The sequence below is a fragment of the Clavelina lepadiformis genome, chromosome 7 (genome assembly GCF_947623445.1).
Source record: "Clavelina lepadiformis chromosome 7, kaClaLepa1.1, whole genome shotgun sequence".
NCBI lineage: Eukaryota > Metazoa > Chordata > Ascidiacea > Aplousobranchia > Clavelinidae > Clavelina > Clavelina lepadiformis.
This window is the reverse complement of record NC_135246.1, coordinates 20,340,497-20,354,619: the sequence shown is the minus strand read 5'-3', so window position 1 is coordinate 20,354,619 and position 14,123 is coordinate 20,340,497. Positions and strand designations below refer to the sequence as shown.

The 14,123-nt window shown below is 39.1% G+C and overlaps 2 protein-coding genes and 3 non-coding genes across 7 annotated transcripts; 1 reads left to right on the top strand and 4 right to left on the bottom strand.

Moving 5' to 3' along the window:
- Positions 1 to 32: 32 nt before the first annotated feature.
- On the bottom strand, positions 33 to 114 carry Trnas-uga (transfer RNA serine (anticodon UGA)). Its single transcript has one exon. It is a non-coding gene; the product is annotated as a tRNA-Ser (tRNA).
- A 1,697-nt stretch (positions 115 to 1,811) lies between these two features.
- On the bottom strand, positions 1,812 to 1,893 carry Trnas-uga (transfer RNA serine (anticodon UGA)). Its single transcript has one exon. It is a non-coding gene; the product is annotated as a tRNA-Ser (tRNA).
- Positions 1,894 to 2,560: 667 nt separating this feature from the next.
- Trnac-aca (transfer RNA cysteine (anticodon ACA)) lies at positions 2,561 to 2,642 on the bottom strand. The gene has a single exon. It is a non-coding gene; the product is annotated as a tRNA-Cys (tRNA).
- Positions 2,643 to 8,866: 6,224 nt separating this feature from the next.
- Positions 8,867 to 9,543, top strand: LOC143466232 (semaphorin-1A-like). The gene is made up of 3 exons (XM_076964866.1): positions 8,867 to 8,950; positions 9,026 to 9,249; positions 9,360 to 9,543. Exons 2-3 carry the CDS (start codon positions 9,221 to 9,223, stop codon positions 9,541 to 9,543), a joined length of 213 nt encoding a protein of 70 aa, XP_076820981.1. The 5' UTR covers positions 8,867 to 8,950; positions 9,026 to 9,220.
- A 1,322-nt stretch (positions 9,544 to 10,865) lies between these two features.
- On the bottom strand, positions 10,866 to 13,647 carry LOC143466093 (uncharacterized). Of its 3 annotated transcripts, XM_076964703.1 has the most exons (6): positions 12,629 to 13,647; positions 12,374 to 12,498; positions 11,824 to 11,912; positions 11,462 to 11,590; positions 11,180 to 11,281; positions 10,866 to 11,086 (listed from the first exon to the last, which is right to left on the bottom strand). In XM_076964703.1, exons 4-6 carry the CDS (start codon positions 11,522 to 11,524, stop codon positions 10,868 to 10,870), a joined length of 384 nt encoding a protein of 127 aa, XP_076820818.1. In that variant the 5' UTR covers positions 11,525 to 11,590; positions 11,824 to 11,912; positions 12,374 to 12,498; positions 12,629 to 13,647; the 3' UTR covers positions 10,866 to 10,867. The 3 variants fall into 3 exon arrangements, with proteins under 3 accessions (XP_076820818.1, XP_076820817.1, XP_076820816.1); XM_076964702.1 differs by having other exon boundaries at positions 11,462 to 11,631; positions 12,374 to 13,647; XM_076964701.1 differs by having other exon boundaries at positions 12,374 to 13,647.
- Positions 13,648 to 14,123: the final 476 nt, after the last annotated feature.

The following is a 14,123-nucleotide window of genomic DNA, read 5'->3' as shown; positions in this document are numbered from 1 at the left end:
GAATCACTTATGGAAGCATGATTTCAATTCCGCGTTGTCGGCAGGATTCGAACCTACGAGGGCAAGGCCCAACAGATTTCAAGTCTGTCGCCTTAACCACTCGGCCACGACAATTGTGCTTAATGTGCAATGCAAATAGAAAAAATCGCTCTTTTCTCGAATCACTTATGAAAACATGATTTCAATTCCGCATTGTCGGCAAGATTCTAGCGTAGTCTTGCGTAGTCTTGCGTAGTCTTGCGTAGTCGGACGTAGTCGGGCGTAGTCCGGCGTAGACGGGCGTAGTCGGGCGTAGTCGGGCGTAGTTGGGCGTAGTCGAGCGTAGTCGGGCGTAGTCGGGCGTAGTCGGGCGTAGTCGGCGATGGTGGGACGTCGTCGGGCGTAGTCGGGCGTAGTCGGGCGTAGTCGGGCGTAGTCGGGCGTAGTCGAGCGTAGTCGGGCGTAGTCCGGCGTAGTCGGGCGTAGTCGAGCGTAGTCGGGCGTAGTCGGGCGTAGTCGGGCGTAGTCGGGCGTAGTCGGGCGTAGTCGGGCGTAGTCGGGCGTAGTCGGGCGTAGTCGGGCGTAGTCGGGCGTAGTCGGGCGTAGTCGGGCGTGGTGGGGCGTCGTCGGGCGTAGTCGGGCGTAGTCGGGCGTAGTCGGGCGTAGTCGGGCGTAGTCGGGCGTAGTCGGGCGTAGTCGGGTATAGTCGGGTATAGTCGGGCGTAGTCGGGCGTAGTCGGGCGTAGTCGGGCGTAGTCGGGCGTAGTCGGGCGTAGTCGGGCGTAGTCGGGCGTAGTCGGGCGTAGTCGGGCGTAGTCGGGCGTAGTCGGGCGTAGTCGGGTATAGTCGGGTATAGTCGGGTATAGTCGGGCGTAGTCGGGCGTAGTCGGGCGTAGTCGGGCGTAGTATTGCGTAGTCGATCGTAGTTGAGCGTAGTCGAGCGCAATCTAGCGCAGGCTATCGTAGTCATGGTAACGAAACAGCACTTTTCGCAAATCACTTATGGAAGCATGATTTCAATTCCGCATTGTCGGCAAGATTCTAGCGTAGTCTTGCGTAGTCTTGCGTAGTCTTGCGTAGTCGGGCGTAGTCGGGCGTAGTCCGGCGTAGTCGGGCGTAGTCGGGCGTAGTCGGGCGTAGTCGGGCGTAGTCGGGCGTAGTCGGGCGTGGTGGGACGTCGTCGGGCGTAGTCGGGCGTAGTCGGGCGTAGTCGAGCGTAGTCGAGCGTAGTGGAGCGTAGTCGAGCGTAGTCGATCGTAGTTGAGCGTAGTCGATCGCAATCTAGCGCAGGCTAGCGTAGTCATGGTAACGAAACAGCACTTTTCGCAAATCACTTATGGAAGCATGATTTCAATTCCGCATTGTCGGCAAGATTCGAACATACGCGGGCAGAACCCAACAAATTTGTAATCTGTCGTCTTATCCACTCGGCCACGACAACTGTGCTTAATGTTCAATGCAAATAGATAAAATCGCACTGTCGCAAATCACTTATGGAAGCCTGATTTTAATTCCACATTGTCGGCGGGATTCGAACCTACGCCGGCAAGACCCAGCAGATCTCGAGTCTGTCGCCTTAACCATTCGGCCACGACAACTGTACATAATGTGCAATGCAAATAGATAAAATCGCACTCTTCTCGAATCACTTGTGAAAACATGATTTCATTTCGGCATTGTCGGCAAGATTCGAACCTACGCGGGCAGATCCCAGCAGATTTCGAATCTGTCGCCTTAACCACTCGGCCACGACAACTGTGCTTAATGTTCAATGCAAATAGATAAAATCGCACTTTTCGCAAATGACTTATGGAAGCGTGATTTTAATTCCACGTTGTCGGCAGGATTCGAACCTACGTCGGCAAGGCCCAACAGATTTCAAGTCTGTCGCCTTAGCCACTCGGCCACGACAACTGTGCTTAATATTCAACGCAAATAGATAAATTCGCACTTTTCTCGAATCACGTATGAAAACCTGATTTCAATTCCGCATTGTCGGCAAGATTCTAGCGTAGTCTTGCGTAGTTTTGCGTAGTCTTGCGTAGTCGGGCGTAGTCGGGCGTAGTCGGGCGTAGTCGGGCGTAGTCGGGCGTAGTCGGGCGTAGTCGGGCGTAGTCGAGCGTAGTCGGGCGTAGTCGGGCGTAGTCGGGCGTAGTCGGGCGTAGTCTTGCGTAGTCTTGCGTAGTCTTGCGTAGTCGGGCGTAGTCGGGCGTCGTCGGGCGTAGTTGGGCGTAGTCGAGCGTAGTCGAGCGTAGTCGGGCGTAGTCGAGCGTAGTCGAGCGTAGTCGAGCGTAGTCGAGCGTAGTCGAGCGTAGTCGAGCGTAGTCGAGCGTAGTCTAGCGCAATCTAGCGCAGTCTAGCGTAGTCATGGAGACGAAACAGCACTTTTCGCAAATCACTTATGGAAGCATGATTTCAATTCCGCATTGTCGGCAAGATTCGAACATACGCGGGCAGAACCCAACAAATTTGTAATCTGTCGTCTTAACCACTCGGCCACGACAACTGTGCTTAATGTTCAATGCAAATAGATAAAATCGCACTGTCGCAAATCACTTATGGAAGCATGATTTCAATTCCGCATTGTCGGCAAGATTCGAACATACGCGGGCAGAGCCCAACAAATTTGTAATCTGTCGTCTTAACCACTCGGCCACGACAACTGTGCTTAATGTTCAATGCAAATAGATAAAATCGCACTGTCGCAAATCACTTATGGAAGCCTGATTTTAATTCCACGTTGTCGGGGGGATTCGAACCTACGCCGGCAAGACCCAGCAGATTTCGAGTCTGTCGCCTTAACCACTCGGCCACGACAACTGTACATAATGTGCAATGCAAATAGATAAAATCGCACTCTTCTCGAATCACTTGTGAAAACATGATTTCATTTCGGCATTGTCGGCAAGATTCGAACCTACGCGGGCAGATCCCAGCAGATTTCGATTCTGTCGTCTTAACCACTCGGCCACGACAACTGTGCTTAATGTTCAACGCAAATAGATAAAAACACACTTTTCTCGAATCACTTATGAAAACATGATTTCAATTCCGCGTTGTCGGCAGGATTCGATCATACGTTCGTACCACTTCGTGCAATTTAACACCCGTATACGTTGCGAGATACATTTGGTTATAGTTACTTCGTGCATAATTGTACCCGTGCGAATTACAACTTACAAAACTTACGTTTGTACCCGTGGTAATTATAATTAACCCTAACCTCTATTATAAAATGGTTACACTCAGTAGGCATTTGTTAACCCTATTTAGCAAATGGTTACAATCAGTAGCAATTTGTTAACCCTATTTAGCAAATTGTTTCACTCAGTAGCAATTTGTTAACCCTATTTAGCAAATGGTTAAAGTCAGTAGCCACATTTTTACTCTATTTAGCAACTGGTTTCACTCAGTAGCAATTTGTTAACCCTATTTAGCAAATGGCAAATTTAGCAATGGTATTTAGCAAATTTCTTCAGTTCTAAATTCACCACCTTAAAGTTGATAACGTTTTCAATCAGTACGTTTTCCTGTATCCCATTGTGAATTAATTTTACGCTCCATTTTTCTCATTTCTTTCTTCTTCTTCGTTTGGAGTAGATGGTTTCTTGAGAGAGTGAGCAAAAAACCTCATATTGTAGGGCAAGTGTTTGTTAGCCAGCTGACCAGGTTTTCATCCATTGTTGTCAGACCACGGTTCCACAAGGATAGCGGTATGTCGGACAAGATGTTATGACGTGGTCTGCAGTCTGCTCTTCTGCACCACACTCACATGCCGAAGATGGAGCCATGCCCCATTTGTGCATGGTTGAGCGGAAAATGGCCAACGCCAGTTCGAAGGCGATTGAGTTTAGGCCAAGCACATCTGGGAAAATACATTCCCGGTGGTGATGTTCTGTGATGTACCCGGTGGTGATGCTCATTTCTTTGTATTTGCCTATATTGGGTCATTTTTTTCAAATTTCCCGTAGGGTATTGTCAAATGGGAACTGACTACATAACGCATCACTCTTTTCTGGAAGAACAGTTTTATGTACTGCTGTTCAGTTTGCCAGCCAGCTGAAGGAACACACGTGGCTTCGCCCGAAAGTTTTATCTTTTTTTAACCATTTTCAAGTTAGCCATAGTCGTTGATCAGATAGAGCTCAAAAACAGTTAGAGTACAGTATAATGTTTCCCAATTCGCTAAAAAAAGTTAGTAGTATTATTTATTTGAACTATAGGCTACGTAACTAATGGAAGAATGAGTGTTTAACTGGATATTACAATGCAAAGTTTTAAATCTAGCTAGACTCTATTGACAAAATCACCCTACAGGCTACGAATAATACCGGTACGGTGTAGCAATAGTGGAACCGACTGGAAAGTAAGGCAGTTTTTGACGAGTAATCGTGCGTGCAAAGATTGATATGATGGTGTAATTTTGTAGCAATGAAACAAAGAAATTAGGCATCAGTATCCATCACCAGCCCAAAATTTGCGTATGCTCGCACGACAACTGGTCAAACTGCCAAACTTTTCAGTCGGGTACCGTATAGGATTTACGCCTGAGCCAAACTAGGCTAATCCTATACACTACCATTTGCTGAGTGAACAGATGAAGTCCTGTAGTACTTGCGTTTTATTGCAGGGAGATTTAAGCCGAAAATAATAACTTCTAGCCTAAGCCTATGTTTTACGCCATGCAAATACTGAAATTCTAATTATTTTCTGCCGCAACTAATTCCTAGGTCTATATTTTAATAAATGATGCTGATTGTAAGGCCATTGGCACTACCCTGCCTATCTGTCCCACTGTTAAGTTACAACTGTCAAGTAATGAAACTAGGCTAAATGGAATTTCAATGTACTTGAAATTTTGTATGCTTTTTTCTTGTGACACGATTTTATGACACTGGGCCAAAATTGTTATAGAATTGTTTTTTTTGTGCTTGTACAGGTATAGCCTTGGTTAACGATAAATGGCATCTACAGTAGGTTTTCAGTGCACATTGCCAATATGTAACAAGGAATTTCGTGATATGTCTTTGCAAAGTCATATAAAATGTCATATTAGAAGCAATCTGTCTATGAAGTTGTAATGAAATGTTTGTTTGTCGTTCCTTAGCCTGTAAGGGCGACCACTTCAATTACAAAGTTTGTCTGTTGAATTGTTCAATGTCCTCGAAGTGAATGAGTCTCAGGTCGTTGTTTCGCTTTTTTTAATCTTAGAATTAATTGTACACCTTGACAACTATATATTCTGATTATATTGAAGCTTCATTGAACGAATAAATCAAAATAGAACATTGTTACAGCAACAGCACAAAGACATGTTGCGGCGTTGAACATACGACTGAAAAGTGATGACTCGTAATGCACGCACAGGGGAAGCAATCGATTACGTCACGCAGTGTTATGCTTCACTGATTCGATAGATGAGAATTCTATGTCGTACACAATTTTATATTTCATTAATTGATATATTTAACACAAAGTCTTTGCTGTAAGTAAACTGTTGGATTCATTTTTGTCAAGGTTGATCAGTGATGATGGCTTTTTAAGTCTTGTTTTTGGGGTTTAGGAAGATGTTTCTATGGAAAGTACATTAAGCGGAATTCCAGTCACACCATTCATTACCACATTGGGTATGTTTAACTTTATTAGTTCTATTTCTCCGCCTGTTGGTTTATATTTACTGTTAAAACAACAGGAATTTTTCGGTTATATTTGTTGTCTTCATGTGCTTTTTATTTATTGCAGGCAGTTATCTTATGACTGGAAGAACATATGTCGTGTCAATAGAAAGACAAAAGGCCAAATTTACAACGAAATTTGTGCAAAAGTACTGTATTTGTGTGCAAGAAAATTACTTTGCTGTAAAATACTGACTTACTAATGTTTAATTTTAATGTGAAGGTAATGATGTGTTCTGTGTTCTTTCTATGACATGATGTTCTTTCTAAAATCTTGAAACTTTGCAAAATGATATCTCAAGCTTGTAATGATCACTAAAATGATGGAAAGAAGTCGTTCTATGCTGTTTTACAGTGTTGTTGAAAAGGACCCTGCGTTATGTTGGCTTTCGTTAACCTTTCTATGTTCAAAATGTTTTTACTACATTTTTTTCTTTTATGAGATTTGACATGACACCATTTCTAAACAAAATTTAAACTGGATTTACCTTGTATTGCACCTATTTCAAATTTAGATGTACAATTACCACAGAACAAAGTATGTTAGGTTAGGGTTATTAGGGTGCAATTCTGTAGTTATCAATTCTGCCTCATCAACATGCAACATTTTAAGGATACATGTACAGTTTAAATCAATGAAAAACGTCAACTTAGTTATATAAATTAGTATTGTTATATTATTTTGAATGTCTCCTGTAAATGCTTTGTTTCTACTTTAAACACCCCTGTTTTTCATGTGATATGATTTACTTCATGATGTGTTTCCCACGTTTATCATTTAGTGGGCATGTGTTTCATGTTAAAAAAGTTTTGTGTAATTCGAATTATGTAAAATAAATTGTGTAAATGTGTTTGTAGGTCTGTTTTCAATTTTAAGTGCAAAAGTTGTGTGCTCGCATTTTAATCACGCAATGAAATTCATATCAAAAATACCACCTAACCATGTAAAATTTACTGCTTTAAACCAACAAATTTTCCATCTTTAGTAAGTAAATATTACAAACCATGCTACGTAGATTTTACAAGTAAACATCGGAACATTTTCGAAAAAAGTAAGTAAAATTTACAATGTTTTTAGAGGAAAATTTACAATAATTTTTGTAAAAACTGCTGCCAAGATTGAAGGGGTAAATTTTACAAGATTTTTTTAACAGTGTAGCCATAGATTTCTTTTATATAAGAATAATATTTGTTATATATAATAATATATCTAAGTGTCTTGAGGTACTAAAGCAACAAATTCATTTCATTCGCATTGCGTTCGTATTTTTTGTAACTTATAATTCGCACGGGTACAAACGTAAGTTTTGTAAGTTATAATTCGCACGGGTAGAAATATGCACGAAGAAACTATTACCAAATGTATCTCGCAACGTATACGGGTATCAAATTGCACGAAGTAACAATTACCAAATGTATCTCGCAACGTATACGGGTAACAAATTGCACGAAGTAACAAATACCAAATGTATCTCGCAACGTATACGGGTATCAAATTGCACGAAGTAACAATTACCAAATGTATCTCGCAACGTATACGGGTATCAAATTGCACGAAGTAAAAATTACCAAATGTATCTCGCAACTTATACGGGTATCAAATTGCACGAAGTAACAATTACCAAATGTATCTCGCAACTTATACGGGTAACAAATTGCACGAAGTAACTATTACCAAATGTATCTCGCAACGTATACGGGTATCAAATTGCACGAAGTAAAAATTACCAAATGTATCTCGCAACGTATACGGGTATCAAATTGCAACAAAAAATCTTCGTCAGACCTAGGTTGGCGCGCTAACTACAATCTTACACGATTCGACGTTGGGCCTACCAACAATCACTAACACACAGCGTTTTTACGCGTTTGAGAAAAATTAATTTTCTCAAATTTGAAACAGCAAACACAATATTTTACTGCAATAAAACGCTTTCACCACTTGACGCAGATGAATCGAAATTCAAAAAATAGACTTGTCTGGCTTCATCTTGCGGTTCTTTGCCTAAAACACTTTTTTAATCAAAATTATTGCAATATGTTTCTTTACTAACCACAAAATTAAAATTGCAAAAGTTAAACGCTGTGCAATACAATAGCCTTTTGCGAGTTGCCCAGTTAAATTTCTAATTTGGAGTAGTGATTTGCAAGTTAATCTGGAAATGGCTACAAAATGCGTAGCCATTTTCCAGATACCATACTTTTTGGCAATTTGATACCCGTATACGATGCGAGATACATTTGGTAATTTTTACTTCGTGCAATTTGATACCCGTATACGTTGCGAGATACATTTGGTAATTGTTACTTCGTGCAATTTAATACCCGCAACGTTGCGAGATACATTTGGTAATAGTTACTTCCTGCATATTTGTACCCGTGCGAATTACAACTTACAAAACTTACGTTTGTACCCGTGCTAATTATAACTAACCCTAACCTTATTTATAAAATGGTTACACTCAGTAGGCATTTGTTAACCCTATTTAGCAAATGGTAACTAGAAGTAGCCATTTGTAAAATAGAAAAAGGTTACCATGAGTATCCAAATGTAAACCCTATTTAGCAAAAGGTTACAATCAGTAGCCATTTGTTAACCCTATTTAGAAAATGGTTACACTCAGTAGCCATTTGTTAACCCTATTTAGCAAATGTTTACTGTCTATAGCCATTTGTTAACCCTATTTAGCAAATGGTTTCACTCAGTAGCAATTTGTTAACCCTTTTTAGCAAATGGCAAATTTAGCAATGGTATTTAGCAAATTTCTTCAGTTCTAAACTCACCACCTTAAAGTTGATAACGTTTTCGATCGGTACGTTTTCCTGTATCCCATTGTGAATTAACTTTACGCTCCATTTTTCTCATTTCTCTCTTCTTCTTCGTTTGGAGTAGATGGTTTCTTAACCTGCGTTTGCACAAGACTTGCATTTCTTACTTGGTACTTGTCGTTTTTTTAGCCTTCACGCAACAATAAGCATTTTGCTAAAGTAAACCCGACCTCTATGTGACGTAATGACATGTAATAGAACCTATTATCATGTAAGAAACAAATGACTATGTCCCAAACTTGTCACGCCAAGTCACTTCGTCGGAATGAAAAGTGTTATCGTCTAAGATTTATTAAAATTTTAATGCTTGGTGTTCGTTAATAAATAGCAACTAATTGCCAGTTAATGACCATAAATAATGGTTGTTATTTTCCAGCCCCCCATTTCATTAAATTCGTCGACGGCGGCATGTCTTTGAACAAAGTTTATTCGTTTTTACCGAGATCTCCGTCGAGGATAAATCAGAGGTACATTAAATTACTTCATATAATAGGCAGTAATTTAAAATTGGCGGGAAAGTTAAATTAATGTTTTCCCTACAGCAAGTTTACACACGCATCGGTCAAGTTTGCAAGCACGACGGTGGATGGCGCAATTTGAGGAATCAGTTCTCGTCATTCTTCAAAGCGAGACTGAACTGCTCGTTGCCAGGACAACCGCCGTTCTACTTCAACGAGCTTAGTGACGTCACTGAGCTGGTGACGTTGGACAAGTTGTACAAGGTCGGGAAGACAAAGATGGTTTTCGCTCTCATGAACACGCCCAGGTGGGTTAGCATAGGGCTGAATATTCACAAACCTCGAACTAGTATGAAGGCACCCGGCAGCATAACCCAAGCTTAACCACACCACATTGAATTCTCGCTCCTCCTCGCAGCAACAGCATCCCTGCATCGGCCATTTGCGCATTCTCTCTGCCGGACATTGAAGCTTCCAGGAACGGCGCATTTTATGAGAAATTCGCCGATGCAAAGACCAGTGCACAATACTGGGCTCAGCAGGACAACTACTCCGAACCTCACCTGGCCAGGTACATCATACATTATTATGACGTCTCATAAAAGTCGTTTTTGACGTAATATTTGATCATCGTGCTATGCACAAGGGTTAGTAATTATGACGTATTTTTTCATTTCCAGCTGTGCGAGCGATCCAAGCAAATTATCCGTCCGCAGTCTCAACTTCATGCGCATGCATCCCGTAATGTACCAGAGCGTCAACGCGTGGGATCTCCATAGCAACGTGACGCAACCACACAACGCGATTCCTCTTTATTCGAGAACAAACTCCGGGTAAGTGACGATAATTTAAGAATAATAGCACTACCAACTGGTCCCGTAGACTCGTAGAGCTTGTTTATTTGAGATATTGTGTTATAATGACATTGATTTAAACGTATGAATAGACTGATTGCCAATTAACATCTTATTATTTGGGTTTTTAAAAGTTCAATAAATTACTGACTTCTAATTTTTCTTAAACGTTATTATCAAAACAGCAATTTCGTAACCGTAAATGTGTATACGTTTTGAATTTAAATGAAAGATATCTTTCATCAATTGCTTTATAAAATAATAATACACTGATTGCTTCTATTTCAGCTTTTAAAAACTACAAACTGCAGCATTTTTCGCACATGAAGTTAGGCAAAGGTTTTGAGAAAATTTATACAGAAATATTGAACTATACGATAATGAAATGCAACAAACACTGCAATTGTTATCAGGATGAAGTAGATATAGTCAAATAAAAATGTTTTTGCATTTTCACAGACAAAAGCCATGTATGGCCCTTGTTTGGCATTTAATGATTTGGCCATTCCTTAGTAAGCCCACACATAAGCCATACACTGTTATTTTGTTAAACATTTAATTAAACACGAAAAGTGAGGCCAAAAAGAAACGCCTAAAATGGTTACATGTTTAAATCGCACATGTTTATTCTGTTTTGTGTTTAAATGTTGTACGTGTTTTCTAACTAGGTGTTTATTATCTTTGGTGTTTATGTTTAAATGTTGTACGTGTTTACTAACTAGGTGTTTACTATTTTATGCGTATTGTCACTTGGCAGTCAAAATTTCCAAAATAGCGTTTATTACAGCAGCGCAACAGAAACAAGGCAGGTACAATCACGGGCGCCGGAATTATTTTTGGCAGGGGGCAAAATCCGAAAAAAGGACACTTTTTGAATGTCATTTTGGAAAATAAAGAAAGAAAAGGGGGCGATGTCCTCTCTGCCCTTCCTCTTCCGGCACCCGTGAGTAATAATAATTGCTGCAATAAGTTTAGTGTAAAATCATTACTCATAATGTTCTATGTTCATATTGTTCACATACTTCTCAAAGAAGACGTATTTGGAGGACTTATGATAAGATAACCAGACAGACTATCCTTCAAGAGATGAGCTTGTAAAAAACCCAAAATAGGGTAAACCTTTGGGTATTGCAATTGCTAAGCATAATAACAACCGACAAGTTGCATCGTTGTTACATCTGACGTGGATTGAATCAGCAACAATGAATGTTTTCATGGTTCCGGCTTCGTTGTAAGAAACAAGCAAACTTGGCGGTATTTTCTTTCTGGAGTTTAAAGTAATCCGTGATGCCTAAAAAATTAAAACAAAAATGTCAATGTATACAAATTGTTCTGTAAAGCCGCATGTTCTGTTCAATTGTTCTGTAAAGCAACTACAACTCACATTAACAGTCTGCATTGCATGAAAAAGATTTGTTTTGCGGGTCGGCCAAAGTTGTTTTTGTGACCTCAAAAAGAGATTAAGTTTTTTCTCTGATGATGGATCCTATGTCAAAAGTTTTGTTAGATTTTTACACTATTAATAATAATGACTCTATTTTTCCCTCAATATATATTAAGTGTCTCAAGATCTGAACACATTATTCCTCAACAAAGCAATAAACTAATACACAAACAACCAAATTAGATTTTTGTTAATTGCTGGATGAATGCTCAGATTGCTCACCTTAGTCTCATGGCATTGCCGCTCAACATTGCTGTCACATTTGTTGTCTAGTGTGGTTAGCATGCTTACGCAAGCCTCTTAAATCGTATTGTAATCAAATTGATAAACGTTTCTGAATTTTTCCTCAATCTGCATAAGTTATCATCATATCAATAACCATGTTGCAGCCTCTAAACATGATCTACAACTGTATTCTCTTAAAAATGCATCAAAATCTAAAACACCTTATCATAGTTTCTTTCAAACACTGACAAAAGACATTTGTCCTAATAATGAAAAATTTTCAATGATTCCACTAATGCATCCATCTTTACATTAAACTAATTGCTTCTTGGTGAAAGACAGACATTGGTCTTAAATACCTGTTTTAGTAGACCGTATTCCCATTCTGATTCTTCTTTTTCTAAATGTTGTCTAATAACTTCAGTAGCCTTTTTTGTCCATTCTGAATCTACAGTGATTACAAATATAAAACTAAACAATATAGCTTTTAAAACAGTAGTGAGATGTAATTATTATTTAAGCTTTTTGATAAGGTATCAGAATCTTTCTTCTTGGCCTAAGGAACGTCTTTAGAAGACTCGGACTCGGCAATGATTCCTCCACTCTCTGCAGTTTTCCACAAAAACTCAATTTTCATTTGTTTATAAATTGAATTTTATAACGTATTGACCAACCCTGACACTGCTTACCGGTACCAGAAGAGTAAAGATTAATAATGCCTTACCCAAGAACATTACAAAAGTAGTAACACTGGACATTTGCAATAAGTCCGCATTGTTTGAACCTGGTGCTAAGCCAATCCAACACTGAAGCAACACTTTTTGGCATGCACAGTATATTTTAAAATTAACTCAATATTGTTAATAATATAAATGTCATGTGGATCAAAAATATATAATTCTGCATCACCTGCCAGTCTTTGTAGCTGAAGGAAACCTAATGATGAGGGTTGTTTACTATGTGATGGCACAGGTGGATGGCTTCTCTTCAACATAAGTTTCTAAGCTTTTCCAATAACTTTCTACAGAAAACGCCTGAAGAAACAGCTTAGTATAGACTGTTATAGCCTACTGCGTACAAAAATATTTTATAATGTAGGAAATTTATCATTACAATTATTACAATAATTTTCTTACTACTAAATTATCAAAATCAAATGCTTACCGAAGGCCAATGCCTTGCCCAAGAGCATTAAAACGGTATGGCACCACCGGGTATCGAAAACATGCTATAAGTAGGCCTATTTGTTATTGTCTGTAACTCTGTAAACCTTTCTGCCTGCATGGAATATAGGCCTAGCTTGCAGTAACAAACCTGAACCATACAGCCAAATACGTTACACCAGGCTACCTATATAGGCTACAGAAAATAAACTGGGACAATAAGCTACAGCCCTACGAAACATCATAAAACAATTCGCTGTCTTTATGTAAGCTGATTAGCTGAAAAGAGGATTCAGATTTTAGAGATAGCTTGTAGCTGCCTGAAGGAGGAAATGCGCGCCCACATTTTTGACAATGGTAGAACTTAACATATTATTTCATAGAACTTAAAATAATTTTGAAATGGTAAACTTGCTGAATAAAAAACAAATAAAAACAACAATTGCTTGTTCTAATGTAAAAAAAATACGTTTAATGTAATGTTATGAAAGTTTTTTTTATTTTAATATTTTAGATTTTGAGTTATTTAAACATGGAATAAATAGTTATAACCTACTATTTTCAGATACACATTCTACATTATATGAACAAACGTTATTCAGACGTTCCACTAACTGATGGTGAACGCTTGTCATTTACCTTTCAATCAAACGACGAGAAGAGAACGCCCACGTTAGGCCATGCCCGAGTAATTTTAAACTTTGATGGGCAAAGTATGGTAATTGTTTTTTCACCCTCCATTCCTGGGTGAATGGCTTTACTTGAAAACCAATCACAGCCAGTGGCGTAGCCGGAAAAAAATTGGGGGGGTCAAATATTTCATGAGATTATAAAGAGAACTATACAAATTGTTGGTTTTAAGACACCGCCACCCGATGTAGAAACCTATAGACACAAAATATGGAGGCGGGGTGGCCAAGGCCCCTTTCACCCCTTTGAAATATAGCCTACAGTAAGGCCTGAACAATACAATTTAGTGTTCAGCCACTCCATACAGGAAAATTTTTAAAACGACTTCAAGTTGCCAACTTTTTATTCCATTTTCCAACTTTAAACCTAAGAATTGAGTCCGAGATACAAATTTATACTGAACAATAGCTCGTGTAATTGGGTAATGCGAACAAGTCTAAAGCATATAGTACCGAACTGTTTTTGATAGATTCTTTCTAAAGCAACTTAAAGTATAGTATAAGATATAATTCAATAAAACTCATCAAAATAAACACATTCCTCCTAAACACCTTTTTGTTTGACACATTTTGTAATCTTTGTGTTATGTGTTTAACATTTAAACGCCTAAAGCCTGGAAAAAGTGTAGAATAGGCATAAATCATTATTAAACGTGTCATGGATTGTGGTGTTTAATCCATAAAGTGTTTAAATTTTGTCAAATTAACAAAATCTATACACTTAAACACATAATTAAACACTTTAACATGTTTGAAGAAGTAAAATTGTGTTTAAATTTTAAACACATGAATGACAGTTTACATGCT